Below are 27,538 nucleotides of genomic sequence, written 5' to 3'. Positions count from 1 at the left end.
TGGAGAGGCTTTAGGGAACCTCCCCAGGGCTGAGGGCAAGGCTGCTCTACGCCCCCTCAGCACCGCCCGCCCGCCTCACGTAACGGTCGCGGCGGGCGCGCGCCCCGCCCTCCTCAGCGGGCAGGCGGTGGCGGCTCTCGCGAGAGTTGGGGCGGCGGCGCGGAGGCCAGTTTGAACCCGGGAGCGGCGCGGGGCGGAGGTAATGGGAGGAGGGGGGGGGGGCGGCGGCTGCCGGCGGCCTCCTCCTGTTGCTGCCACCGCCGCCCCTCACGGCACGGCGAGGGGCGGGGGGTGGCTCCTCTGTGCTCGGGGGGTTCCCTCCTGCACGGGGGGCGCCGCAGCCTGGGCGCGGCTGAAGTTTTCTGCGTGGAGCGGCGGTTGGGCGGCGGGTAGGCGAGGGCTGGAGCCTGCCGCGCGCAGCCTGACAGCGGGTGTGGGAGGGTGCCTGGCCCCGAGTAAGTAACTGGCGAAACTGTTCCGCTGTAGGATGAAAGGAGACGGGTTGTTTCATTGTCATTCCCTCTTATCTGCCCACCTCGTTAGCTGTTTATTCCCCTTAAAGCCCTGTTTTCAGGATCAGCCCCCGTAGGATTGGCCATGGGCGGCTGTGCCCCGTGTAGCAGCGTCGCCCTAAGACCGAAGCTGCCCGCTCAGTGCGCTGATCCCAAGCGGACAATGGAGAGCAGCGCTTCTTTGTGATCCTAAAGGCACGTTTCAGCTTCTCCCTAACAAGCAGTGTGTCAATAGGGAAATTATTGCTTTTCTTTTTCTTTTTTTTCTTCTATGTTTCTATCATAAAATTGAAAGCCTAAAAATTCTCTTGGTTTTATCCAGTGAACGATTTGTTTAGAGCTAAAAGATCTTGTCTGTGGAACTGGAGCAGAGCACGCAGAAGAGCCTGGAGAAGCAGGGTGAGACCCCAGCCAACCCTCAGCACCCCTGCAGTGCTGGTGCAGCCCCCTCCCTGCTCCCCAGGCCCCCCACACTGCAGCCCTCCTTGGCAGCGCTGCCTGGTCTGGCGGTTCCTCAACTATCTGACAGCTGCCTCCAGAGACTTGAATAAGACTTGCATTTTTGTGGGGTTTTAGTTGGTAATCTGAATTTTCATGAGACAGCGTGGAGGCTGTACAGAAAAGGATTGCCATGAAGGACAGCAGCTTGTACTCTTCTGGACTAGACAACTGTTGCTTTCTTTGTAGGTGAGGTGAGAAAATAAGATCAAGCAAGATTTAAATGGAATTCTGAAGGTGAGTTAAAAATACTATTCAAATTTAATTTAGTAAGTTAGGAGCAATTAAATTACTGTATCTTAAATATTAGTGTGTTTTTGAAGTGAGGAGGAAGTAATCCCCTTTGATGTAAAGTCATACCAGGAGTTGTAGCTTAGTTTTGTTTATGTTACTATGTCTTGCTATTAAATGTTTAAATATTAAATTCTCATAGTGTAGGTGTACTTGTAGTACTAATAATGTTACTGATTATTCTTAGAGATTATAGGCATACCAACTTTGTGTCTTCCACTGGTTTATTTTAGTTTAAAGTTGCAAAACTAGTGTTTCAAGCACTTCACTAGGTAGATGTGGGGAAAAAACCTTTGTTACATAAAACTTAAAAAAAAAAAAAAATAAATTTGAAATTAAGGCATTGCACTTAAAATCATGACTCTTAGCAATACTCTTTTCTGAATCAAAGAGTCAAATTTACTTATGATTAAAACAAGTATCTTGGTAATGTTCAGAAGGGTATGTTCAGATGTGGTAGTAAGAAGTGGCAACAATTAATTTGTATATACAAAACCAAGATATTGAATGAGGAATGACTTGAATATTGAAGTAATATAAATTAGGAACATTGGCTTTGGATGACTTTGCATGAATTAAGTGTAATTTGTGTGCGCAAGTAATGTTATATATAGTTTGTGTGGTTTTGTTTTAATAACACAGAAAACATCCGTCACATGCATAATGGTGTTTTTTAGAAGGTTGTTTCCTGGCCTTCAGTTACGCATCTCAAGATAGCTCTACGTAGTTGTTCCACTGCATGCTATCTATTCATGCTATATAGTCAGGAATTGGCTGACTGAATTTTTAGAGAAGCAACTATTCACAGGGTGGCATCTTAAGAGAGCTCTCTTTTCTGTCTTGTATTGATGAAAGATATACTCCTCTATTTTGTTTAAGCAAGGAAATTCAGTAACTTCTTTAAGATTAATTACTGTAACTTACTGCAATACTTTCTTTAATAATTTGTTTTCAATCTTGAAGTAACAAAAGGAGGAAGAATGGAGACAGAGACGGTGTTAAGTCTTAGACAACAACTCAAGGAAGCAGAGAATGAGCGAAGGAAGGCAGCGCAATATGGCTTACATTTACTGGAGTCTCAAAGTGAAATTCAAAATCAGTTGGATCAAACACGTCGTGAATTGACGGAGAAAACTGAGGTGATGTTTTAAACTTGAAAAAAAAAAAAAACAAGAAATTTCTTCTGTTTTCTGAAAGTCACAAGTTTTAAAGGCATTTAGGTTTAAATGCCTAAATGTCCAGATTAATTTTAATGAACTTTTTTACTTTAAGTGTTTGTTGAGAGGGTTTTTTGTCACTTCTGTAAGATGTTGAGCACGCTCTTGTTTTCTAACTGGGTCAGGGTTTCATATTTTATTCTGCATCAAATGCTCAGCACCGCATAGGATTAATTGTCTCTATTGTGGAATGAATAATAGTTGCTTAAGTCAATTTGCTTTAGAATATATGTATTGAATATGTTTAACAATTTGTTATGCTCTGCCTGTAAACTTGGTATCACTTAAACTGTAAAAAAAAAAAAACATGTTACCAGCGAGACTACAAAATGGGTTTCTTGGGCTGTACACTCTTTACAATTTTTAAATGCTAAGGCACTCTGAAATCATTAGTACATTTCTTTACAGTTAAGAAAAGAAAGTAGTGTAGTGTTACAGTATAGAGATATTATTTAGTCTTCCAGTCATCTTCTTGATAGTTGCACAAGAAAATTCCAGCCTAGGACATCCCTTCCACTTTTCCTAAACAATTCAATTTTGACTTTGTTTTTTCTCAGTCAGCCCATCCTTCAGATTTTCTGTTTCTCTTAATCTGGTCTTTTCCTGGCAGTACATTGCTATCCATTCCTTTGTGATAAAGCTAAAATGTGTTTCCTTGTGGCCAGCTGGAGTGTTGGCGGCACCCTGCTGTTGTGAATGAACACTAATAACTTATTTGATTGGTGTGCCACTAGTAGGCTTAGTGCAAGAGGGGCAGTTGGAAAGCACAAGTAATGAAGAAGGCAGAGCAGGATCATCCTTCTCTGCAGGCAGCCTGTGGTGTGAACCTGCACACACAAGTTACGTTCCACTGCTGTAGACTGGAGCAAAGTTATGAGTTAAACTTCTGTGAACCAGTCCAACTTAGAGTTCAAGAGCTGGGGGAAAGAATTGTGTGCTTTCATCGAGTAGAATAACATCCTTTGTGAAAACTGCAGTTATTCAACAGCTTCTTAAGAACTTGATTTCCATACTTCTCGTTGGAATCTGACTTCCAAAGTAGTTATTGTAGACACATTAATTCCAATAGTAGTTGCCAAAATCTTTCAAAACACAGAAGTCTCTGTGCGCTTTTGTGAAAGTCTGCGTAGATATTTGATGGTAGACTTGCTTTACGTGGGTATGGCCGACAGTGCATTGCCAGGTCTTCATCATTGTTAAAGTCCATTCTGTATGTTTAACTTAAGCCTGTCCCTGATAAGCTGATGTCTAGGCAGCAGAGGTAGATTTCCTACTCGACAGATCTTAATTTTGTTGTTTCTTTTGCGTTCTGGTTTGTCTTCTAAGATTGATTTTAAAGAAAAATACTCCTACAACTTCAGAGTAACTACATTTTGCCATTTTTTTGCATTAGTTTCCTTGTTTATTTTCTTCCTTTTCCTTAATTGCTGGCTGAATGGAAAAGTAAAATTATGCTCCTCTCTATTGGTAGTGTATGTGTATGATCTGGCATACAGAGAAACAGATTAAAAAGCCCTTCATAAGTCTGGAAAGGCTGACAGGTTTTATAACAGAACACTAGGCAAGTTTGTCTTTACCAGGCATAGAACCCAACTGTTCTGTGGTAGGGGAACACTCAATACACTGTTACTAACTCTTAATACGATTGAGTTCCGTCTGTGGTAGAAATGACACATACACTCTCACTGTTAAACTTGCAAAAAAAAAAAAAAAAAAAAAAAAAAAAAGAGGTGCCAATGCTTTATTTTGAATGGGAAATGCCATTTCCATGGAGGACAGAATACTACACAACCCACAACCAACTCACTCATAAAAATTGAGAGCAACGATGTAGGTTTTTTTTGTTCTTGGGTGTGACAATTCCCTACTTGGAACATCAACAAAAGGTTGTCCTGGTTTCAGTTAGAACAGAATTTTCTTCCTAGTAGCTGGTGGAATGCTGTGTTTTGGCTTAGGATGAGAAGAGTGCTGATAACACCCCGATGTTTTAATTGTTGCAGAGCAGTGCTTATACCAAGCCAAGGACATGTCAGCCTTTCGCTCTGTCCTGCCAACAGGCAGGCTGGGGGTGCAGTAAGAGCTGGGAGGGGACAGACCCAGGACAGGTGACCCAAACTAGCCAAAGGGGTATTCCATACCATCTGACGTCATGCTAAACAATATATAGGGGTGGCTAGGCGGGGGGAGGGGGCCGGACTGCTCGGGGTTAGGCTGGGCATCGGTCTGTGGGTGGTGAGCAATTGCATTGTGCATCACTTGTTTGTACATATTATTATTACTTTCCTATTATCACCATTGTATCATTATTATTATTATTGTTATTATTATTTTGTTATTATTATTTTCTTGTCTTATTAAACTGTCTTTATCTCAACTCACGGGCTTCACTTTCCATTTCTCTCCCCCGTCCCAGAGAGGGAGGGGGGAGGGTGAGCGAACGGCTGCGTGGTGTTTAGCTGTAGCCGGGTTAAACCACGACAAAGGTTGAGTGAGCTACAGGCTTTAAGCAGTTGGTGCCTTGGTGCAGAGCCTTTATTCAGTGCAATGACCATTATGTCTAGATTTATCACGATGTTATTTCTTGCAGAAATTTGAACAAGATAAATACTCTCTTCAAAGAGAAATTGAACTTAAGAATAGAATGCTGGAAAGCTTGAGTTTTGAATGTGATGCCCTTAAGCAACAGCAAAATATGCAACTGGAGAAACAGAAAGAACAACTTGCCAGAGTTCATGGACAAGAAATCAGTGACCTTAAAAACAAGGTTTGCACCTATTATACAGCTAAAATGTTACTAATAGCGTTTAAAAATGTTTTGAACTTTTAACTGTGTAGTTGTAACCAAAACAAATCTAATGAATAGTTGTAATATGTAGCCTTATCTTTCTTTGCCGTATTCAGCAGTTTGATTTGGAACTGGGCTCACTTTTTTTCCAACTACTGTCACGGAAGTATTAAAACTATCATGATGGCTTTTATTAAAACAAGAACTAGAGTAAAAAGGTCAAGACAATAAGGCCGGATTTGTTGATTAAAAGAATCCAAGTAAATATTCTACAGCTTGCCAACAAGAAATGAATTATTGAGATCATAAAAGATGTCACAGGCCTAAATTATTGTTGTTAAAAAGGGAACGAGCTTGTTTAGTTGATGTTTAACAAAAATCTGCATAGCTACATTGTAAATTGCATACAATTCCAAAGCTTATTTTTAAAAGGTTACAATTTATTTTATATTTCTGAGACACTTCTTTGATTTGAACATGAGGCTGAAATATTGTGCTTCTAATAATTTACTTTAAAGTGGTACTACTTAATTGTCAAATGTCCTTTAAGTTGGAGAACCTGAAAGCAGAACTAGATGAAACCCGACTCTCAGAAAAACAATTGAGACACAAAGTGGATCATCAGAAAGAAATAATTGCTGCTAAATCAGAAGAGCTACACATGATGTCTGAACGTGTACATGAAACCATGTCTTCAGAAATGCTCAATCTTCAGATGGAGCTCACTGAACTAGAAAGTGTGAAGGTGTGTGGTTAGCACTTGAGTATTGTGTTTTTTTTTTTGCTCGCTGCAGTTTTAGGTGCTTTGTGTGTTTTGCTAGTTTGGCTTAGTAGGAAAAAATAATCACAGGAAAAAATATAGCAATAGCCTTAACAACTAGATTTTAATTCAACCTCTTCAAGATTATATTTTGTCTTAAAAAGTCATTTGTCAGTAACAAGCGTGTTTGTCTCATTTGGGTCTGCTTTTCTTGAATTTGCTTCATAAGCTTTTTATTTCATACTTGACTTCTGTATTTAGGCCAATGTTGAAGAAAAGCTGAATGAACTGCAGTACAGTAAAGAACAATTGGAACTCATAAACAGCAACTTACGTAATCAGCTGGAGCGTCTACAGGGAGAGAAAGAAGAGAGGGAAAAAGAAGTTGTTTCTTACTGTAACGCTTTAGAGGTATTCTCTTAATTTTATGCAACAGTGCTAGCTAATCCCTGAATTCCACAAGTGGTTGCTGCTAGATTTTCAATGAAGTAAGGAGAAGAGCTTTAAGGGGAGTTTGTTTAGAGGAGGGAGGAAGAGAATTCAGAAGAAATAAAGGCTAAATCATATTTAGTAGATCATAGAATCATAGAATATCCTGAGTTGGAAGGGACCCTTAAGGATCATCAAGTCCAACTCTTGACACCGCACAGGTCTACCCAAAAGTTCAGACCATGTGCCTAAGTTCACAGTCCAATCTCTTCTTAAATTCAGACAGGCTCGGTGCAGTGACCACTTCCCTGGGGAGCCTGTTCCAGTGTGCAACCACCCTCTCTGTGAAGAACCCCCTCCTGATGTCAAGCCTAAATTTCCCCTGCCTCAGCTTAACCCTGTTCCCGCGGGTCCTGTCACTGGTGTTAATGGAGAAAAGGTCTCCTGCCTCTCGACACCCCCTTACGAGGAAGTTGCAGACTGTGATGAGGTCTCCCCTCAGCCTCCTCTTCTCCAGGCTGAACAGGCCCAGTGACCTCAGCCGTTCTTCGTACGTCTTCCCCTCCAGGCCTTTCACCATCTTCGTAGCCCTCCTCTGGACACTTTCCAACAGTTTCATGTCCTTTTTATACTGTGGTGCCCAGAACTGCACACAGTACTCGAGGTGAGGCCGCACCAGCGCAGAGTAGAGCGGGACAATCACCTCCCTTGACCTACTAGCGATGCCGTGCTTGATGCACCCCAGGACACGGTTGGCCCTCCTGGCTGCCAGGGCACACAGCTGGCTCATATTCAACTTGCTGTCTACCACGACCCCCAGATCCCTCTCTTCTAGGCTGCTCTCCAGCGTCTCATCGCCCAGTCTGTACGTGCAGCCAGGGTTTCCCCGTCCCAGGTGCAGGACCCGGCACTTGCTCTTATTGAACTTCATGCGGTTGGTGATCGCCCAGCTCTCCAACCTATCCAGATCCCTGTGCAAGGCCTTTCCACCCTCATTCGAGTCCACAACTCCAGATCTGTGTTAGCTGTTGACAGTTTGTCTCTGTATTGGCATTTCCTTGTGGAAGGCTGCACATGGAGATCCTTTGCATTGCAATATCCTGTTTTGTAGCAGGAACTTGTAACAGGTCACCTTACATGATTCCCATTTTTATTTCAAGGTCCTTTTGAATGCCTTGCAGAATGCTGTTGGGGAGTGGAGTGCCTGTGACTACCACCATAGCAAGGATGATAGCATCGGTGTCGTCAATCCAACTGATAAATGTCCAAATTTTTCTTTAAAGGGTTTAGTTATGATATTATCTGTAAGAGCAAGTGGGATACTGGGCCTCCTAGTAAAATGATTTTCACTGTCTTTCTGGCTAGTACTGTATGTACAGTTAAATACTACTGTACAAGGTAGTTTGTGCTAAATGTATGAGGAACAAAATAGATAAGTGTTTGATTAAATGAATATGCAATATGTCACATTTTTAAACTAGCTTTCTCTTTGCTTAAATCTAGAAAGCTCGTGAAGCTAATCAAGAGCTTCAGGTTCAGCTGGATCATGCAGTGCAGCAATCTTTGGACCCTACAAGTAAAGGCAATTCTCTCTTTGCTGAGGTACAACTATGCAACAGATGTCTGAGAATATGCAGAGAAGAGATCTTTTACCATAAGAAATCAGACTTACGTTGTATTGAAAACATAAAAGTACCTGATCTATCTGGCACAAATCTCTATTCCTCAAATTCTTCTATTCCTTCAGTGTTGAACTGTCAAGGGACACCTCAGGAAAACAATTTGCATGCACAATCTAAAGCTGGGAAGATAATGACCTTAATGAAATGACTTAAAGTTGCCTGGTTATCAAGATGAAAGATGAAACTGAGGGTTCATAATAACAGTTCTGTCTGAAACTTTGCTCTAAGGAGTCTTGTTCAGCTGGTGACCTTTCTTTAATGCAGAAGATAATGAATGAAATTTTGAAAGATAATGTTAAATGCTACTTTTAAAGAGCATGTTGAAAAATGGTTGGATATTTGAACATTCAGGAGGGTTTTTGAATAAGAGTTTAGGTGGTATTAAATGCTGGCCTATATGCTGCCATTTTGTTTTCTGACCACCCTCACTGAATGGCTTCATTTGATACGCAGTTCATATTTATTTTAAACTATTTGTTCTGATACAGATAGTAAGAATCAATACTGGTCCAGAATAGTTTTGTCTAACTGTTAGTTATTCCAATATCAAAAGAACAAAAGAAATCTCTTGTACTTGATTGACTAGAGTTCAGCTGCTTACAGGACTGTCTACTCAGTATTTATCTTGGAAGTTTTGACAGTAGCACGCTGTTGTTGGAAAAGCAGTGTTTTCAGAACCAACAGCAATTGCTAGTTAACTTTTTTTAACACTCAGAATCCAAGTGACAAGTGTTATTTTCATAGTAATAATTGTTAAAAATGTTCTATAGGTGGAGGACCGTAGGGCAGAAATGGAACGACAGCTGATCAGTGTGAAAATAAAATATCAGTCACTACAAAAACAGCATGCATTCACTAGAGAACAGTTGCAAAGAATGAAGGTATGACCGTTATTGTAATACTCCAGGGTTTCCTTGGGGTCTGATAAAGTAATGCTGTAAAACACAGGCTAGGGGATCTGATTCTCTTTGAACTGTGGTACATTAGTGCTGTTGTGTGGGTGGGGAGGAATGGGAGAGAAGACAAGTGGTATGTCATTGTGCTACTTAGCTTCAGTAGTATATCAACACTTTTTCTAGTGCTACTGTTTAATTCTAGAATGCTAAGTTAAGCTGAAGGCACTGTCTGCTTATGCTGATAGTAGTTCTTAAATGGGTAAAACAGCTTCTGCCAGTCTTTTTTTTTTGGCAGTTGCTTTTTCTTTTTCTAATTCTCATACTACATAAATAACTTGTGTTTTAACAGAGGTTCTCAGGAGTTAATGCCTTTGTAAGCAACAGAGAAAGCTTTCACTCTGTCATTTTATCACAGTTTTTCTTCCTCTGAGTTGCTTTTTTGTTGTTTCTTTTTTTGTTCCTATTTTTCTTCCTTCTCCCTATATTTAATGCAAGAATAGAAGTTATAAATGAACTGTAGTTAACACCTCTACTGGAGTATGTCCCTGCCCCTAGCAGGGGGGTTGGAATTAGGTGGTTGTTAAGGTCCCTTCCAACCAAAAGCATTCTATGATCATAACTTTCATCATAACTATTTCATCTAGACTTCCTTAGGTTGGCAACTTGTAGGTTAGTAAAATACTGTTGAGAACCATAGTTGGCCGAAGCTGCTCTATAAGACAATGTCAAGGGCCTGCTGCAAGATTGTCAACTGTTTTCATGTTGGCCTTATGGTTGCCTTATATGAGAAGGGATCATTCCAGTTGGATCATGCAGTTTGTCTGAGACGAGTACTGAAACTTAAGTGGTGATAAAGAGTAGCACTGAATATATAGAGCTGTGACTTAGCTTTTGTGGAGAAGCAAGTTGAAAATAACTAAAACACCACGAAGGACAGTGGAAGAAGCACTATATAGCCAAGGAATGTTCATTGGAATTTCTCATTGAGAGCTGAAGATGAGAGTAAAATGGTTGAATAGAATCAGTTTCTTAGATTCCTTTTATCTCCTTGTATTGAGTGCAAGTCAGTGATTATATTGGCCGAATGGTTACATTTAAAGTTGTCATTCAGGACTAAGGCAAGTAGGTATCCCTTTTTTTAAAGTTAGTATTTGGAATTCCAGTTTGTGCTACTTTATCCTAATAAAATATCTGCTAGTACCAATGTTAGGGAGATGTCATTTGTTATGACCACTGTTTTGTTCAAGTTGGTATCTTAGGTCTCTGGTGGGATCTCTTCTGTTTTGCCTTGCATTGTGTAGCTGTGCTAAAACTGTGTGTATAGTACTGACTAGCCATCAGTTCACCTGACTCCAGTAGTGTAGTTCACATTGTTGCAACATCAGTTGTCAGCGTATTTGAATTGGGGTATTGACTGAGGACTTCTGAGCATCTGACTTCTGGACACAGTGTAAAGAATACTCCTCTAAAGGTTTTGCCATGGCTGGAGTATTTACCGCAGCTTGTAGTAGCCCTTCCGGTTTCTTCTTTTTTGTTGCTGTTGTTTTTATGTACTTGCACTGCACTTTGCAACTTTGACAGTTAGCAAGTAGGCTCTTAAGTGAGGGAGAAAGGCTATATGTCTACACCAGTGGGGAGTGCAAGTATAGTTTTAGTCAGCCATTGGCAGGTAAAATTTTATTTCCCCCTACATCCATTGGAAGTGAGGAGGAGGAGGAGATGAATGAATCTGTTTTAGATCTGATTTGGGTACAGAATCATCAATCTCTTCTATTTGATATACAAGATGAAATAGGGCAAATGTTCTTCGCTAGCTTGCTCTGTTAATCTGTAGTCTTAGCTTGTTTCAGTTGATCCTTTCTCTGCCACTTCTCCAAGTGTCTTATGGTGTTACTTCATCCATGCTGACTTAACTGTGAAACTTTCACCAGACATTTTTAACACTCCATTACGTGTTTACATAACTGCATTTCATATTCTTTCTTTAGTTGTTGGAATATCTGTTGTGTCCCTTGTAAATGGATGGGTTAAAAACCTTGTAGCATGATGTTATGCTAAATGTGAGAAAAATCTGCTCTAAATGCTAGATCTTGATTTATTTCTACTTTTATAATGAAAAAGGATTTTCCTGTGCTTGGAAGGGTGCCTTCTATGGAAGATGTAAAAGAAGCTGAAATTCTTGGATAAGTGTTACTGAGCATAAACTAAAGTGCTATATACCTCTGAATCAGAACTGCAAAAGAAAGTGTTTTTGTTTGGTTGGTTTTTAAACTTGTTGGGGAACTAGGTTTGGTTTTTTTTTGTTTGTTTTTTTTTGAACTGAGAAGTTCTTCATAGATGCATTTTAGCTCTGAATGAGCCTGCAATGTAGCTGAGTTCTAGTTAACTTGGTGTTTAAGCTTCAAATGCGAAATGTTTTGTGCACCTCCTTGACAGCATGGTTATAGGCTCTTTAGTCAATGAGGAGAGATGACACCTTAGGACCATGTTGTGTTCAGGAAGGTTTTGGCCGTTCTGGAGAGTTTTAGTATTAACAATTATAAGTTGACACTATGTTTAGTTGTCAGTATTGAGTTTAAACACCCAGTGGTTTTCTATATTTACAAATAGAAGCAAGAGGTTTGGGTATCCTGAGCTTTCTGAGTAAGAGGAAGACATGTTCTGTTGCTTAACTCAGTGCTTGTTATAAAAGTTTTTTCCTTTTTTTTTTTTTTTTCCTAGCTGCAAATGGCTACACTGCTACAGATGAAAGGCTCTCAGGCAGAATTTGAGCAGCTGGAACGCTTACAGTCAATGTTGGAGCAAAAGAATGGTGAAATAGAAGATCTTCTTATGAAAGTGAGACAATTAGAAAAATTTAAGGTATGTCATCTCTAAGCGGGAAACTCAGAAGGTAACGCATGAGGAGAAGGAACGATTAAAACTAAGGTCTGTGCTTAGGTTTAAAAGGGATCCAAAGGCTTCTCATTCCTTGATATGACTGAAGTTCTTTTTTAGAACTGAAGAACACACAGTTCTGAAGTTCACATAAGCAAGAAACCCATTTTCTGTTCCCCTCCTTCCCCATTCCTGTTTAATGTCTTCATATTTTAGATAGTTACCTGTAGTGTTTAATTACTTGGTCAAAGTTCACTGAGCAATACGTTTTTTGTGGTTTTTGTTTGTTTGTTTGTTTTTGTGTTTTTTTTTGTGGTTTTTTTTTTGGAAGATGTATGCATGTCCTGGTTTCAGTTAGAACAGAATTTTCTTCCTAGTAGCTGGTGGAATGCTGTGTTTTGGCTTGGGATGAGAAGAGTGCTGATAACACCCCAATGTTTTAATTGTTGCAGAGCAGTGCTTATACCAAGCCAAGGACATGTCAGCCTTTCGCTCTGTCCTGCCAACAGGCAGGCTGGGGGTGCAGTAAGAGCTGGGAGGGGACAGACCCAGGACAGGTGACCCAAACTAGCCAAAGGGGTATTCCATAGCATCTGACGTCATGCTAAACAATATATAGGGGTGGCTAGGCGGGGGGAGGGGGCCGGACTGCTCGGGGTTAGGCTGGGCATCGGTCTGTGGGTGGTGAGCAATTGCATTGTGCATCACTTGTTTGTACATATTAGTAGTAGTAGTACTATAATCACCATTGTTATTATTATTATTATTGTTATTTATTATTATTATTATTGTTATTTATTATTTTTCCTGTCTTATTAAACTGTCTTTATCTCAACTCACGGGCTTCACTTTCCATTTCTCTCCCCCGTCCCAGAGAGGGAGGGGGAGGGTGAGCCAACAGCTGCGTGGTGTTTAGCTGCCAGCCGGGTTAAACCACGACAATGCATCAGTTTTTAGTCTCTCCAAGAGTTCTGATATATATGATATTTGCTGATATTATGATACCTTGACTCAGTAGCTGAAGTGCTCTTTTTTTTTTTTTTATATCTGAATTGCTAAATGATTCTAGCAAAGCAACTTTTTCAGTATTTTTATGCAACTTGACAGCATCTTCTCTATTTTGGAAAGGGAGAAATACAGGACAACACATGTATGCACTATTCCAATGTTATTGATGTTTGTGTGTATTCAAAGTCTAAAACTGTAGCCTTGCTTACTTAATTAGCACTTTCTTATCATAGCTTTGGAATGCGAACTGAGGTTTATTAGCTTATGCTGTGGGATTAAGTTTTCCAGGATAGTGTCCTCTATTCTGCATTTAACCGAAGCAGCATAAAGCTAGGCTTAACCCATTTTAATAAGCAGTCAAGACAGCTTGGTTACTTTACCAGTTTTGTCACATGTAAGCTTGAGAGAGACTTTTTTTTTTCCTTGTCTCTATGCACCAAATCTGTAGTGTCAGCAGGTGAAATAGATTCAAATAGCTATCAAAATTTCCTGTATTCAGTGACTGACAGGAGGTTCTGAGATCTGTCTGACAGTTTTTTAAATCTGAGTAGTCTTTTTTTTTTTTTTTTTTTTTTCCAAACCAAAAATTGTGACCAGAATGTCACATGAGACTCAAGTATTTTATGAAACACTTGGTACATCTGTGGCATCTTCAATGTGAACCGATTTTCTTATCTTAAATTTAATTGATTTTCAGATTTTTGGCAATTAAATTTGGGCTATTGACCAACGTGGCTTCTATTCTCTACCTTTGCAGGTCCATCTGTTGAATAACAGAGGACTGGCCACTTGCATGTTTGTAGCAAGTCAGGAAGTGCTCAGAGCAGCTCAGTTCTCTAGTATGTTTAAGCGTACCGTGAAGCTTCTGTATAGAAGCACAGTGAAAGCTTCATCTGAGCTTATGTGCTTGTGAAAGTTCAGTAGTTAACAGCTTGACACTTCTTCCGACAGACTTTATATGAGAATGTGGAAGAATGCAGAGCTAGTACTAGCTCGAAAGGAGAGTCCGAAGATGGTTACTATGCAGATTTGCTGCAAATGAAACTTGACAGCTCGAAGTAAGTACCTAATGGTCCTAGGCCTAGAAGTTGGTTGCAGTGTGAATGTCTTCTAGCTATCTATTTCCCTTCTCCATGTTTTCTGTTCTCTGTGATGTTCACTGCATGTGGAAATATGCTCATTGCTTAATGCTGTGGAACCATCCTGTGTTTGTTACAAGAGCTCCAAGATGCTCTCTTTTCCATTATACTTATTGTTGTAACAAATGGCAGCAGAACCAGTTTGTATTACTGCTGCTTCCTTTTAGAAACATTGTTAATACTCTATTACTTAGGTGATAACTCAAATATGTATGTATTCACATTTTTTAAAAGTACAAGTCTTTTAAGCTGTGTGGCAACTGTATGAAGCTTCTTCAATTCTATAGGCTGTATTTCTCTGTAAAAAGAGCCAGATAATACATAAAATGCCTTATGGCTCTACTTAGTTGAGCTGTGCTCTTTAGTTAGTGAATTCCATATCTATTCATTAGAAATTCTATCACGTCTGGCTTCAGGACTGTTGTGAAGCCTTCAAATGGAAGTCTTGTGCTTCCTGGAGGAGACGATGGTCTGCTGTGGAAATTTTAGAGAATCACAGAATATTAGGGATTGGAAGGGACCTTGAAATACCATCTAGTCCAATCCCCCTGCCGGCACAGGAACACGTCCAGATGGGTTTTGAAAGTCTCCAGAGGAGGAGACTCCATGACCCCCCTGGGCAACCTGTTGCAGTGTTCTGTCACCCTCACTGTAAAAAAGTTTTGTCTCATATTTAAGTGGAACCTCCTATGTTCCAGCTTACGCCCATTGGCCCTTGTCTTATCATCTGGACATAGAGAAGTTTATTACCTGATTGTTGCTGTTATGAGAAACTAGCATGATCTAAGTACTATAGGACAACTGAAGAAAGATGGTTCTGCACTTGTGATGTGGAAATTAGTGACATATGAAACAGAGGCAAGGACATGCACTATCTTAACATAATTTTTTGTGTTGATTACTTAGAGTAATACCTTTTCTTTATGTAAAGATTGTATTATCAATTACAGAAGTAGTTATGTAAACATACATGGACTTAAAAACAACAACAAAAAATAAACCCTAGTGAATTTGTAAGTCAGGGAGAGCTTCTTGAACCAGTTACATAATCATGTCTGCATTCTTGTAATACAGCTTTTTAATGCAGTTTTTAACACACACTGTGTCTCTGGTAACTCACTGTTCTTTGTTAATTTCAAGTAGGAAACTCTCCTTCTGCTGGAAGGTGGCTTTCTCTTCCTACTATTTTATAAATGTGAATTTTATGTGGAGTAGTTGAATGTTTAGTTAACTTTGTACATACTGCCTTAAAAAGAAACTGACTGTTGTTTTCTTCCAAAACAGTAAGGAAACTGAAACCTTGAAAAATGAACTGTCCTTGCAGAGGATGAAAGCTTTGTATGAAAGCCAAAGGGTTCTGGAAGTTGAAAGGAAGCTCTTCACAAATGAGAGGCATTTGCAAGCTTGTCAGAGTGAGAATATGAATTTGCGAGTTATGCTGGATGAGTTAAAAATGAAATATGAACCTGAAGGTAAAAATACTGCTTTTCCGTATGCAAAAAGAAAATACATGGATTTCTCAAACAGCCTGTTCAGTGCTGTTCAACTTAAGCTACTGCCTTCGTTCAAGATACAAATTAATGTTTAAATGGTGGTCTTTTGATAATAACCTGGTCCAAAACCTGTTGAACTGAAACAGTAACAAAAAAAAAAAAACCTACCTTGCTGAAGGATCTTACTTCAGTATGTATAGTAACGTTAATTTTAGGAGACTGAACAATACAAATATAGTGTTCTGAGGCAAATTTGTTTTGGTACTTGTCCAGACCCAAATGATTCGTTAGGAACAACAACAAAAAAAAAAAGTAGAATGTATAGAGGGAAGTACATCTGGTCCATAGTTACCAATAATTAGTTATGTGAATGGGTGCTCTTTAAGCAATCTAAGTAACCTATTAAGAATTATTCTGAGGTCTTTAGTCACGTAAAATGCTCTTTACTAGTTTTGATGGCTATTAAGAATGGTGGAAAAGCTAATCCCAGCTTTTTACTTGTGTATAAAAAGTATATTGCTTTCTTTCCTTAGAGTTACTTAAAGTCACTAAAATTAAAAAGAAGAGGGAGAAGATTCCAGTGGACACTACCTGTGAATATCTGGACAGCAAAAATACTTCAGTAAAAGAAGCTGCTCTCACTCATTTGCCAAGTAAGGAGGAAGATAAAGTCACTTGCAAGAACTTGGAGCAAAGTGACTCTTCTCCCAAAAAACAAGTTCTTGAAGCACCACCAATAAACATAGCTCTTCAAATGATGCACAAAGTAATTGAACCTGACAGAGAAAGAAAGAGGGTTAAAACTGAAGATGAGAGTCATGACAACTATACTTCACATAGCAGAAGTGGAAATAATTCTTTGACTTCGACTGCCCCCAGGTCAGTGTCAACTTCTGTGTATGGTCAAGGCAATCAGCACAGACCTGCATCTCTTTTCTTTCGCTGCATGAACTATGCTATCCACTTCTTTATCTGTTTCCTCAGTGTTGCATGCAGAGTAATTCCTCAGCTCCGGCTGCCTGCGTTCAACCTCTTAAAGCCTTTTAGAAAGACTAAAATCATGGCTCATGGAAAAGACTCTTGAAACTCTAACAACCTTTGAAATAACTTTCCCATTACTTGAAAAAGTTTAAGGTGTGCAGATACTGTGACAGCTCACTCAGTTTGCTCTTCCTTCAGAAACAGGACTGTTTCTTGGTCCTTCAAAGCTGCTATATAGTTGGATTGCATCTTAAGGTAACAGTCAGTAGGTATCATGCTTCAGTCTCTGAAATTTGAGGACAGCTGGAATGAGGAATGATGTGGCTAAAAGCCTAAGAATTACTGAATATTTTAGTAATTATTAGTCCCACTTGGGTTAGCATCACTTGCAGTATACAAAATCATGTTTAATCATGCCACGAATTCATATTGGCAGGCCACTGACTTCACTAACCTGGTAACTTGAAATATAGCTGTTAAAATTAAGATCAATCTTTTCCTGAGGAAAAGAACTGAGAATTTTAGTTACTTTTTGTTAGATAGTAATTTGGCACAGTAATTATAACTTTTTTTTCACCTTGGTAAAAGGAATGTTGTTTTCCACCCACCAACCCCAAGGTGGTGCTTTTGTCTGCTGTTCATATTCATTATTACAATAAACGTAGTATTTTGGGGATAGCTTAAATGATACAAGCTTATATATCAATGATATTTGCTAGTAAAAATAACGCTTCTTCCTAGCTTCCCATCACCCACCCCCCTTTCCTCTGAGCTTTCTTCAATATTTAAGGTGTGATTCTGTGCATATGTCTGATAGTTTCAATCACATGATCAAATAACTTTCAAAGAGAAAACAACAGAACATTTGTCAGAAATACAATGAAGTTGAGGGAATTTTTTTTCCATTTTGTGAAACCTCCCACATGGAAGCCATTCTCTTTGGCTTTTCATGTAGTGATATAAGGCTGGAGAGAAAAGAATGGCTTGGGGATCTGAAGTGACTTGAAGCTTAAACCTTCCCTGTCTAGAAAGTTTTATTTCGTCTGTCCCCCCACAATCAAGCTTCCATATTTTTCCCCATGTCCAGTACACACACCGCTTTAATTTGTTGTTGCCTGCAGGGCTACTTGCTATGTTCTCCATAGCAGTAGCTTTGTATTCAACAGATTTTATGAACCATCCAATGAGGAAAGGGTGCGCTAAAATAACACAAACTTGAATTTAGTTAATTGAGTATACAGAACTTTTTATATGTAACTTGTTACAGGATGAAGTGCAGATTCTTGATGATATCAACAAGGAACTGTTCACTGACACTGTTAAAATTAGCAGTGTAACCTGAGCTGGGATTTAAATGCTTTGGTTGAGGGGAAATGCTGTATCTTGATATCCAACATCCCAGAGGGCATATGTGTTTCAAACCAAGTCTCAGCCTGTTCTGGAATAAAAACGAAGAAAGCTTAAAGATACTCTAAGTTAATATGGCAATACTATACCTAATGCATAGGAAAGAATATGATAATTAGAACAGTATTTCAAGTCCTGTCAGTAACAAATACTTTTCAGACTGTTTTTATTGCATCTAGAATGGCAGAAGCTTCAAGGCTGGAGGAGGCCCAGCTATGTGGAAGTCTGTTCAGTAGATCCAAAGCTGCATTCAGATGTAATTGGATTGGTATTTTGACTATCAGATCAATTGTTCACGGTTGTATTAGATACAATTAACAGTTTTAAAGTAAGCAGACAGTGCAAGCTTCTGAAATGGTCTGGTAGAAAGAGCTGTTTAAATAGCTATGTCAGTGTATGCAGGGACTGTTCCTGAGGAGGAAGGAGCAGGGAAGTCAAGCTTGGATGGTGAAAGTTGAGAGGAGTGATGTTGTTTAATGATGGTGTTCTGTGCACATAAAGGAATAGCTATCATGTAACCTGGGTGTGAATATTTATCTTCATTTCCTCTTATTTATTTGGAAAAGAAGGTAAAATGTCTGCAAAGAGAAAGCTATTAGAAACAGTTTATGTGAATTGAAGAGGTAATCCTCGTGCGAGCTGAAGGGGTTGAGGAGGGAAAAATATGTTTTGGGATTGATGTGTTGAAAGTAGAGGGAAAAGAAGTGAAAGAAAACAGTCATAGTTCAGGTGGGTGTTCGGTGTTGTAACTTTGTACCCATTGCCCTTGGTACACAAGAAAAATAAAATATAAATCATTAGCAGGGGAAGGAGGGACACCCCCACAAAACCACACATAGACACACAAATAACAGCACCATATCCACTTTTAAGGTGTTCAAAATGGTGTGAAGAACCAGTAAAGGGTAAATCCAGACCGAAGGTTCTATTTGTATTTGAAGTTACATTAATGGTCTATTAAATCCCCAATGAATGATCTTGTTAAGGTAACACTGAGGATTCCCTTAACCCTAATCTGTTATGACTTATTATGAAGTAGGAAGTTTTGGTAAAATCTGAGCTTTTGAGAAGCTGGCTTTTTAAACAAAGCACAGACTGTTCTGTGATGGACATGGGTAAAAACCCTACACAGTAATACTGCTAAATGCAGAGGCACAAAAATTGTGGCCAAGTTGAGCACAAATGTGGACCTGAAAATGGAGAGTTTGGGGGAAGAAGAAAATATTTGGCATTGGTGTGGTAGGTAATTGCCAGTATTGCCAGTATTTCCTCTATCTTGTGTGGAGGAAAATGGGATGCTTGAGCCAAGAAGGCTAATGTGGTCATTGGAGGGTGTTTTTTGTCACTGGAGTGGTATTTGTGCAATGATCTGTCTAGTTAAGTTGTTAGAGTTGCATGAAATGTGGCACTAGAAAGAGCCATAAAAAGTGTGAGTGGGTTGCAAACCTCATTTCTAGCACATGGTATTAATAAGTGTTGTTATTCTAGCTTTGGAGTGATTGGGAAGTAGTCAGAGATGATCTGTATGTACTTAATGGTGGCAGATTTCTTTGCTTGTGGAAGTCTTGCTTGCTAATGTAATACTTAGCAAGATAAAAATAGATAACTGAACTATTAGTATAAGTACACATTGCAGATGTGTTGACTTAGAAAAGTTTTAAGGTAGCAAATGAAACATAGGAATTGTGATTGCTGAAAATGTGGTAGTTGAGACTAAAGGCTTAAATATTTTTGTGATTATTTTCAATTGTTACTGCTATTGTAATTGAGAGGTTATAGGTAGTGATATCTTCTTGGGCCAACTGTCTGTAAAAAGACAGAGATCTGTACAAAAATGCTTTTCTTCACTTCTGAAACTCAAATAGCAAGTTTCAGCCCTTGCTACTCAGTTTAGTTTGCCTTTATTAAAGGTTGTTTGTTTCAATTTGAACTAAGGAAGGACTCGTGTGCCTAAAAGCTTACCTGTTCTTATAAGTTATTTAGATGGGTAGAGTATGGCAAACTTAACCTCATCTGGACTTGGGTTAAACAAGACTCTTTTAACAGAATGCCTGTGGCCATTTGGCTGAGCAAGAGATTCAGATAACTAATACTCCCTTCAAGGTTTTAAGCGTGACACCCATCCTCAGAAGGTAAAGTGGCATCTGATGAGACCAGTCAAGCTTCCTTAAGTGGGCAGAAGAACTATGTCATGCTTATGGAGTGTACAGAGATAAAACATGGTGGAATCATGTCATAGTTGAAAAAGGATTTATTTCAGAGTAAGTGTTTAATGGTCTTCTCTCTGCGTTATTTCCCTGTGCTGACACTGGATGGGATTCCCAGATGGTGTGGGGTTTGTTCTAGGAGCTGGCTTGGTATGAGGGTTGCTGGGATAGCCTGGGCTGGCTGCGAGATGCCCACCAAGCCATTCCTTCAGTCCCCCTTCCCAACAGGATGGAGAGAGAATAAGATGAAAAAGGTCATGGTGGAGATACACGGAGATCGAGTTTATTTTTGCCCAGTAATTTGCCCCGTAGGCAACTTGAAGATTAATGCCAATTAAATAATAGAGTAATAGTGAAAAATGAAGACAAAACAAAGATGTAAAAAATCACAATCATAAAAATAAAAAAAATAACACAGTGAACAACTCCCGCCACTGCTTCCCAGGCTCAACTTTACTCCTTAATCCCAATTTTTACCTTGTCCCTTCTGAGCAGCACCAGGTAGATGAGGAGTGGCAGCTTGTAGTTGGTTCATGGCATGCTCTGCTGCTCCTTCCTCATGCTTTTGCTCTGCTCCAGCTTCGTTCCCTTCCATGGGGTATGGCCTGGAGATCTGCTCCGATTTGGTTCTCCATGGGCTGCAGGAGAACAACCTGCTTCACTGGGGTCATCTTGCTGGAGTGCAGGGCAGTCTCTGCTCGGGTGCCAGGAAAATCTGCCCATCCTTCTTTACTGACCTGGGTGTCTACAGGGTTGTTGCTCATGTGTTTTTTCCTCACTGTTGCTGTGCAGTTTTTTTCTTTAATCCTTTCTTAAATATGTTATCACAGGGGTGGTCCCCAGTGTTGCCATGAGCTGAGCCTGGGCCAGCAGCAGGTCTCTGGAGATGGCTCTGGCTGGCACAGGGGCAGACCCTGGTGCTTCTTGGAGGCCACTACTGCACTCACTTCCCCCACCAGCACCTTTCTACATAAACCTAATGCATGGCTTATCTGTCTTTATAAAACTGCTGGTGGCTAGCTTTTTTTTTTTTTTTTTTTTTTTGACTAGCTTGCTTTTTTTTTTTTTTTAAATAAATTAAAAAAATGGATTAGTTAGTTTTGCTTGTGGCTGTGCAGCATTGTACTGGCAACAACAGCAAGGTACAGTTAGGAGTCAAGGAACAGGAAGTTAGTAGCTTCTTAGGAAAACTGTACAGTCAAGAGAAGAGTCCATAAAATTACTGTTACCTCTTGCTGGTCAACTATAGATTCATTTTGAAATTAACAATACTTCTTTAGAGAGAACTGTCTGTCACATAGCAGTTCTCAAACTTTTACACTAAAATACTTTACGCAGACCTTGACTTTAAACTTAGAATAGTCAATAGATACTTACTCAATTACTTTGCCTTTTGACTTTTATGAATTCAGAGTTGCTAAACTCACAGCTAGGTTTCTGTGGTGCAAAATGGGTTGTCTTAGAATATTGTTTAAGCTTTCTTATGGGAGGAGGTGAGTGTTGCTGAATTCAGCACTCAACCACATGAATTGGACTATATGATTAAACAGAAAAGGTAGTTTAAAGTGTGACACTTCTGGGGCTGAATCTCAAAATCAAACATGCACATAAGCAGTCGTCAAGGCAGTATGGGTAAGAAGTGCAGGTGAGCATAAACTAAATAATGTCACTTTTTAATAATACTGCTCATCAAAGTGCAGTGGACTGTACTAACACGTACATCCTTTTTAGAGTTAAATTGATGCGAACATTTGAAATTACAATTGTATTTATAGGGTGGCTGCAGAGGTAGTAAATGCGGAGTTGAAACATGTTTGAGGTTCCCACTAACAGCAGTGAAATTATTTCTGTAATAGTCATGGCTGAGTATATTAAAAAGGTAGGAGAGCTTTTCCAGGATGCTCGAGATACATAGTGGTATTGTCTCCAACTTTGATTTGTGATTGAAAAACTACCCTTTCCAACCTCGTCCATCTAGGTAGTCATTGCTTGAGACACTTGAATGGCTTTGTGTTGTATTGGCATTGTGGTGAACCCAGGAGTGGAACTGGTCAAGCCACTTTGTTTAGGTCTTCCAAAACTTAAGGCCTTGGTCTCTGGGTTAGAACTCCAGTTGTTCAGCAGATGGCAAGATGGTTCAGCTGGTGCATGGAGGCTATAGTTATTCTTTGCTGTAGACAGCAAAGAGCAGGTGAGCATTTTGTTACAAAATAATTTTGGAATTTAACTAAAAATGGATTTTGTCCCTTCTCTTGTTGCATGTAGTACCCTGAAGTATTTCCAGGCCAACTATAATACACTGAAGTGAAAGAGGTCTGGTGGGTGGAGCCCTGATGTGGGTTGCTGGTATTTATTTGTTTGGATGGTTAGCGGGAGCCTTACCTGTTCGTTATCACCTTAAAGCTTTTTTGTCACTTCTCAGTGTGTGTTTACTGTAAGCCAAATTTTTTGTAAGTGGAAGTAAATTATGGTTATCTATTGCTGACCCAGATAGAAAAAAATGTAACCAACTTAAGGAGTTTACCACTATGAAATATCTCACTTTATTCTCATAAGTCAGTATCAGTCTTCTGATATTGTTAACATAGTCTCAGGAACTTGGGTTACTTTCTGTTGACTTGTATACACATTTTGCTGTACTTTTGAAGCATAAAATTAAGTTATTTTAATAGCTCTTAACTTTGAGATAGTGTGATGTTTCTGATAAAAATGTGATTTCGAGAGTTACTTTGCTACATCTACAGTATAGTATTAGGTGATTCCCTTCAAGGAGAGCGTTCTGTATAAATCAAATCATGCTGCTTTGGAACATATTTCAAGTTAATTCTGTTTTTGTTTGGTCTTTTTGGTTTGTTTGAAACTTTTCTTGGTTCTGTTTTTTTTTTTTTTTTTTTTTAAATAGGGATTTGCTGGAAATTTTGGCCGCTAGACTCTTTGGATGGGCAGGGGGATTGGACAGGTATTGTTTAAGGTGGAAGAGAGGGACCGCAGAAACAGATGCTTAGGCACGAGCAGTCCTTTCTTACCGATGCTAGGGAAACACAGGGTGAACTGCAGATTAAACACTAACCAGAAAATGATTACTAAGAATTCTCTTCTTCCCTGAATTAGGGGGTTCTTGTTGTAATTGTGTAATTACTTGCAAGTTGCAGCACATCTAAAATGGAGTGCACCTGGTGGCAAGCAGATTATGGACAAAAAATGGTTACCCATCAGAATGACAGGTGTGGACTTGTTACCAAATGAATGCTGGAATGCAAACAGCCCTACAAAGGGGAGATGCACAGCAAACTATACTTGCTATTTAGTGTTTTGAGGCAGTGCTTATAGAAAACAATGTGCAGAATACTTAAAATGGTTAAGTGCTTTATTTGATATATGTGTGTGTAAAGATCAAGTTAGGAGGATTGGGGGAACATCTAAGTTGAGGCTCCCAAAATACTCCTATTCCAGTTGCTTTCGTGTTTTTTGTCCTTAGGCATTTCTCTATTACAAATAAATCTCTAATGACTTTAGCAGTCCTTTTTGTTTGGAAAATTATTACTGAAAGCAGCTGTAGATTGTTGTGGACTGCTCACTAGTGGCTCTTCAGACTGCTACAAATTATTCAAGTTATTAGAGAACTGCTTTAGTGGAGATGTGTTGATAAGTCAGTGTAAAACTTGTGTTGGTATGTCAAGCAATGTGTAATTTGCAACTTCATTTTCCATAACTTGTTTTGCTGTTGAAACAATTCTGTATAATAGTTAATTATTTGTAGGAGATCTGGAGATGCTACTATTAATTAGTTTTAATGACATTTGTATGCTTATTAAGTGATTCTTAATTAAAGCATCCAACTTTGCTGAGAGGTCTAATAATTGTTTTTTAACTTAACACTTTAACAGCTTTGCAGTAGCTAACACTGTATTCCTGTTTACATTCATATCAGAATTAAAACTTGTCACTGGACAAATTATGTAATTTCAAGCCTGAAGATCAAGTTCTTCCCATTTCTTGTTTTCAGATCTTCAGGAACTAAGATAAAGCAGTAATAATGCAAAAATGTGGTTGGAAACTAGTATCTTGTTTTATCTAGTCATCTTTTGTATTGTTAATGCAAAAGCTCAACTTGATCACACCCGTATAATGTTGCTGAGACTTCACTTGGAGCTTTATACTGCTGTGATGTGATCTTTGCATACATGGCACAATCAATGTGTTTTTTTTAAAGGCTGATCCCGACCAGTTACCAATTTCAGTAAGCTTTTTTTGCTAGACTGCAGTAGATAAGAGGCAAAAAAAGACAATACGTGAAGTGATGAAATGTAAGGAGGAATGATACAAAGACAATTTTCACCTTAATTTATTCTTAATACTCCTTGCTCTCTTTGCACATGGATGCTCTTAAGCCAGTTGGCTTGCTCAGTTTTGCTTAACTTTTATATTAGCTCTGTTTTGTAATAACTAAATATGTATTTAGAATGGTTGCTTTGCCTGTAGGTTAACAACTGAATCCAGACTTGAAACTACGGAAAATGAAGATAAGAAGGAAAATATAATCACGACTGAGAAGAAAACAAAAAAGAAAAAATATACTACATTGTATGTGTCTTCTAAACCAACTCCTGAAACACAATGTGCTCAGCAGTAAAACTAATTTTCTGAAAGGAAGCTGGATAGTTTGGAGTCCTGCTTCAGCAGGAAATGCTGAGTAAACTTATGTTGCATGTAAATACACAGGTTGCTAAAAAAAAAAAATAAATATTGATCTGCCTTGTTTTCTGAACAGTATGACTACATTAATGAAAGCTGCACTTTTGATGTCTTAACTTCCCAGAGAGCACCTGTTAAGTACCCTGGCAATGGGACCTGAAGCATTGCCTTGTCTTGAATCTTAGCTAAGATTCTACATGCTTGTTAGTCATCACTTGTTGGAAGCATAGTGCTATTCTGAATGATAAGTACTTGCTATAGAAACAGGGGTTAATGTTGATGCAGAAGGAAACTAAGTCATGAGCAATTGCTCCTGAATTTCTTTCAATTCCTGGATTCAGAATTCTTAATGATTTTTCCCCCTAATATGTAGTTGTTCAGCTTGCAGGCTGACCTGATTGTCAAGATGTATGTTCAATTTTTTATGCATTTTGTGGGTTGGTATACGTTTGAAACTTTACAGTCTTGTATTTGTATGAATAAATAAAATCAACTTTGCTTTTTATACCTTCATAAAATTAGTCTGTTGTGTTTGAGACAAAACATTTTTTTAAAATTGCCACTTTTTGATTGACAGATGTTTTGTTGGAAGTATTTTGTTTAAAAAGTACAACTCAATAAAAGCTAAGATATTGTAATGCATGTGCTGTGTCTTATTCTTAGATTAATCATGCCTTTCTGATATTTCATGCAGAATAATTTTGAGGGGAGCACATCTAAGCTAGTGCCTCTAAAGTTCCTGTATTTATATTGGCAATACAAGATTGAGCCTTCATGCTGTAGTTTAAGCTCCCTCTAGTGAATGGTTTAGCCATTTTCCAAGTAAAAGATTAAGATGAAAAAACTTTTTTTTTCTTCTTCTTTTTAAAGAAAATGAGGAAGATCTATGAGGAAGATCTATTGGAATAATCTTACAGCCCAAAGCTTTTAGTTTTTAAAGGTTGATCCACAACACTTCTGTCGGTATGTCTGAATCTAAGACCCCTGGCATACCTTCTTTACTCCAGAGGTGTAATTTTAAGCCCATGCCAGATGCTCATGGTCGGCATCAGGAGATAACAGAGTTGATAAAAGTCAACTTGCTGTGTAATGTTTGTTATATTCTAGTTTTGGTGAAATTCCTGTTCCATTTGGTAGCTGGCACTATAGCAGTGATGCTGACTGCCATTTCTTCACCACTCCCAGAAGAACCTCTAGATACTGTTTGTATAGGAAAAAAAAAGCTTTTGCTGCAAGTTGGAGGACGTCTATCTCTTGCATAATCATAAGTGAATATATAATAGAATTCAATTGTATCACTTCCTCAAAATGAGAAACTTAATATCTCTCCATATCCTTCAGTCTTATTTATGAATTTAGTAAACTGAGAATCTCTCATTTCTGGTTTATAATATTCCACGATATTAGAGTAAGCTAGCAACTATCCATGGCCTAGTTCTTTTTCATCTTGCCACTGATTTCACATGTACATACTAAATGAAAGAAATGCTTTCCATAGGGCAAAACATTAGAAGAAACCCTTTTATTATTTTCCACCAATAGTGAAATAGTTAATTTTGTTTACTGCACATGGTGATGCAACTAACACTACTAAAGTACGTAACAGTTTGAATTAGAGGAAAACAATATCACTTCAACAAATGAATGAAGCTGCTTAGAGTTATCTATTTATCCCTCAGCCCCCCCCCCCCCCCCCAAAAAGAAGGAAAAACAAACAAACAAACAAAAAAAACACTATTGCTTTGCCTGCATTACTGTAGCTTCTTGAGTCTGTGGGTTTCACATAATAAATGCATGTTTACAACTCTCTTAAAGAATTTGATTTACCACATGGCAGAACATGGCCAGAATTGAGGCTTCTGTTGCCACAGTGTACTTACAGTATTGCTTTTTAAGTCTTTGGAGATGAAATTTCTGTATATCGTTTCTTTTCAAAATATAGTAGTCCTGTGTTGTGCCTGCTCTGTAAATGATGGGTACTTTAAAGCAAATAAATAAAGTAGTCTTATGAGACTTAAAGGATGAAGCATGTTTTTAAGTGAGTAAGTACTATATTGGAACAATTTTCTTCAGGACTTTTGTATTAGAGGGAAACATAACGAGGAAGACAAATATAGAACAAGACATTAAATGTGAGAATGCCCTTTAGGCCAAGTATTTTATGGGAAAGGGTGATTTGCTGCAGTAAGGATTCAGAGTAAGGAAAACAGTCATTGAAAGTTAGGAAGTTACAACTCAAAATCCATAGTAAAAAGAAAGATGAAATGGTTCAGTCTCAAAATCTACTTTTGGGAAGAGTATAAAATGGGTGTTCAATGGAAAAGAACAGTTAGGACACCATAGCTGAAATTGGTTGTCCTTAGATGGAGATGTTCTGAGTTGCTCTGAATCTAGCTCATGTTAATAAACAATACGGAGCTACAGTATTACTTTTAAGCAAGTTAATTTTTCCCTATGAAATAATTAACCAAATCCTTCTACTAAGGTTAGCTAAAGTTTTATTTGTTTGTTTTGCCTCCAGAATAGGTTTTGGAACACAATGTGCAACAAGAGAAAGACTGGCAGTCTGGACTTCTCTTAACTGCTTGTTAAAATCAAGAACTGACAAGTCACGTGTCATGAAAGTCTATCCTCACAGATGCAGCACAACACTGTTAAACT

The 27,538-nt window shown here is 38.7% G+C and overlaps 1 protein-coding gene across 9 annotated transcripts in view; it reads left to right on the top strand.

Moving 5' to 3' along the window:
• Nucleotides 1-25,515, top strand: part of SPDL1 (spindle apparatus coiled-coil protein 1) — a 29,493-nt gene extending 3,978 nt beyond the window's left edge. For 2 of the 9 annotated variants that reach the window (XM_084535759.1, XM_084535761.1), the window contains 11 exons: nt 1,200-1,247; nt 2,265-2,440; nt 5,106-5,282; nt 5,854-6,048; nt 6,325-6,474; nt 7,996-8,094; nt 8,945-9,055; nt 11,792-11,932; nt 13,907-14,013; nt 15,379-15,566; nt 16,121-18,493. In XM_084535759.1, coding sequence (XP_084391885.1) covers nt 2,282-2,440; nt 5,106-5,282; nt 5,854-6,048; nt 6,325-6,474; nt 7,996-8,094; nt 8,945-9,055; nt 11,792-11,932; nt 13,907-14,013; nt 15,379-15,566; nt 16,121-16,671 — 1,878 coding nt within the window. In that variant the 5' untranslated portion in view covers nt 1,200-1,247; nt 2,265-2,281 and the 3' untranslated portion in view covers nt 16,672-18,493. Of the gene's footprint in view, nt 1-108; nt 200-291; nt 456-834; nt 912-1,199; nt 1,248-2,264; nt 2,441-5,105; nt 5,283-5,853; nt 6,049-6,324; nt 6,475-7,995; nt 8,095-8,944; nt 9,056-11,791; nt 11,933-13,906; nt 14,014-15,378; nt 15,567-16,120; nt 18,494-24,664 lie in introns of those variants that run through there. The other 7 variants (XM_084535763.1, XM_084535764.1, XM_084535757.1 and 4 more) reach the window with 7 other exon arrangements.
• The last annotated feature ends 2,023 nt before the right edge of the window (nt 25,516-27,538 follow it).

The sequence above is a fragment of the Aythya ferina genome (assembly GCF_964211825.1).
Source record: "Aythya ferina genome assembly, chromosome: 14".
Lineage (NCBI taxonomy): Eukaryota > Metazoa > Chordata > Aves > Anseriformes > Anatidae > Aythya > Aythya ferina.
The sequence above is the reverse complement of the archived record's forward strand: the minus strand, read 5'-3'. Positions and strand labels throughout refer to the sequence as shown.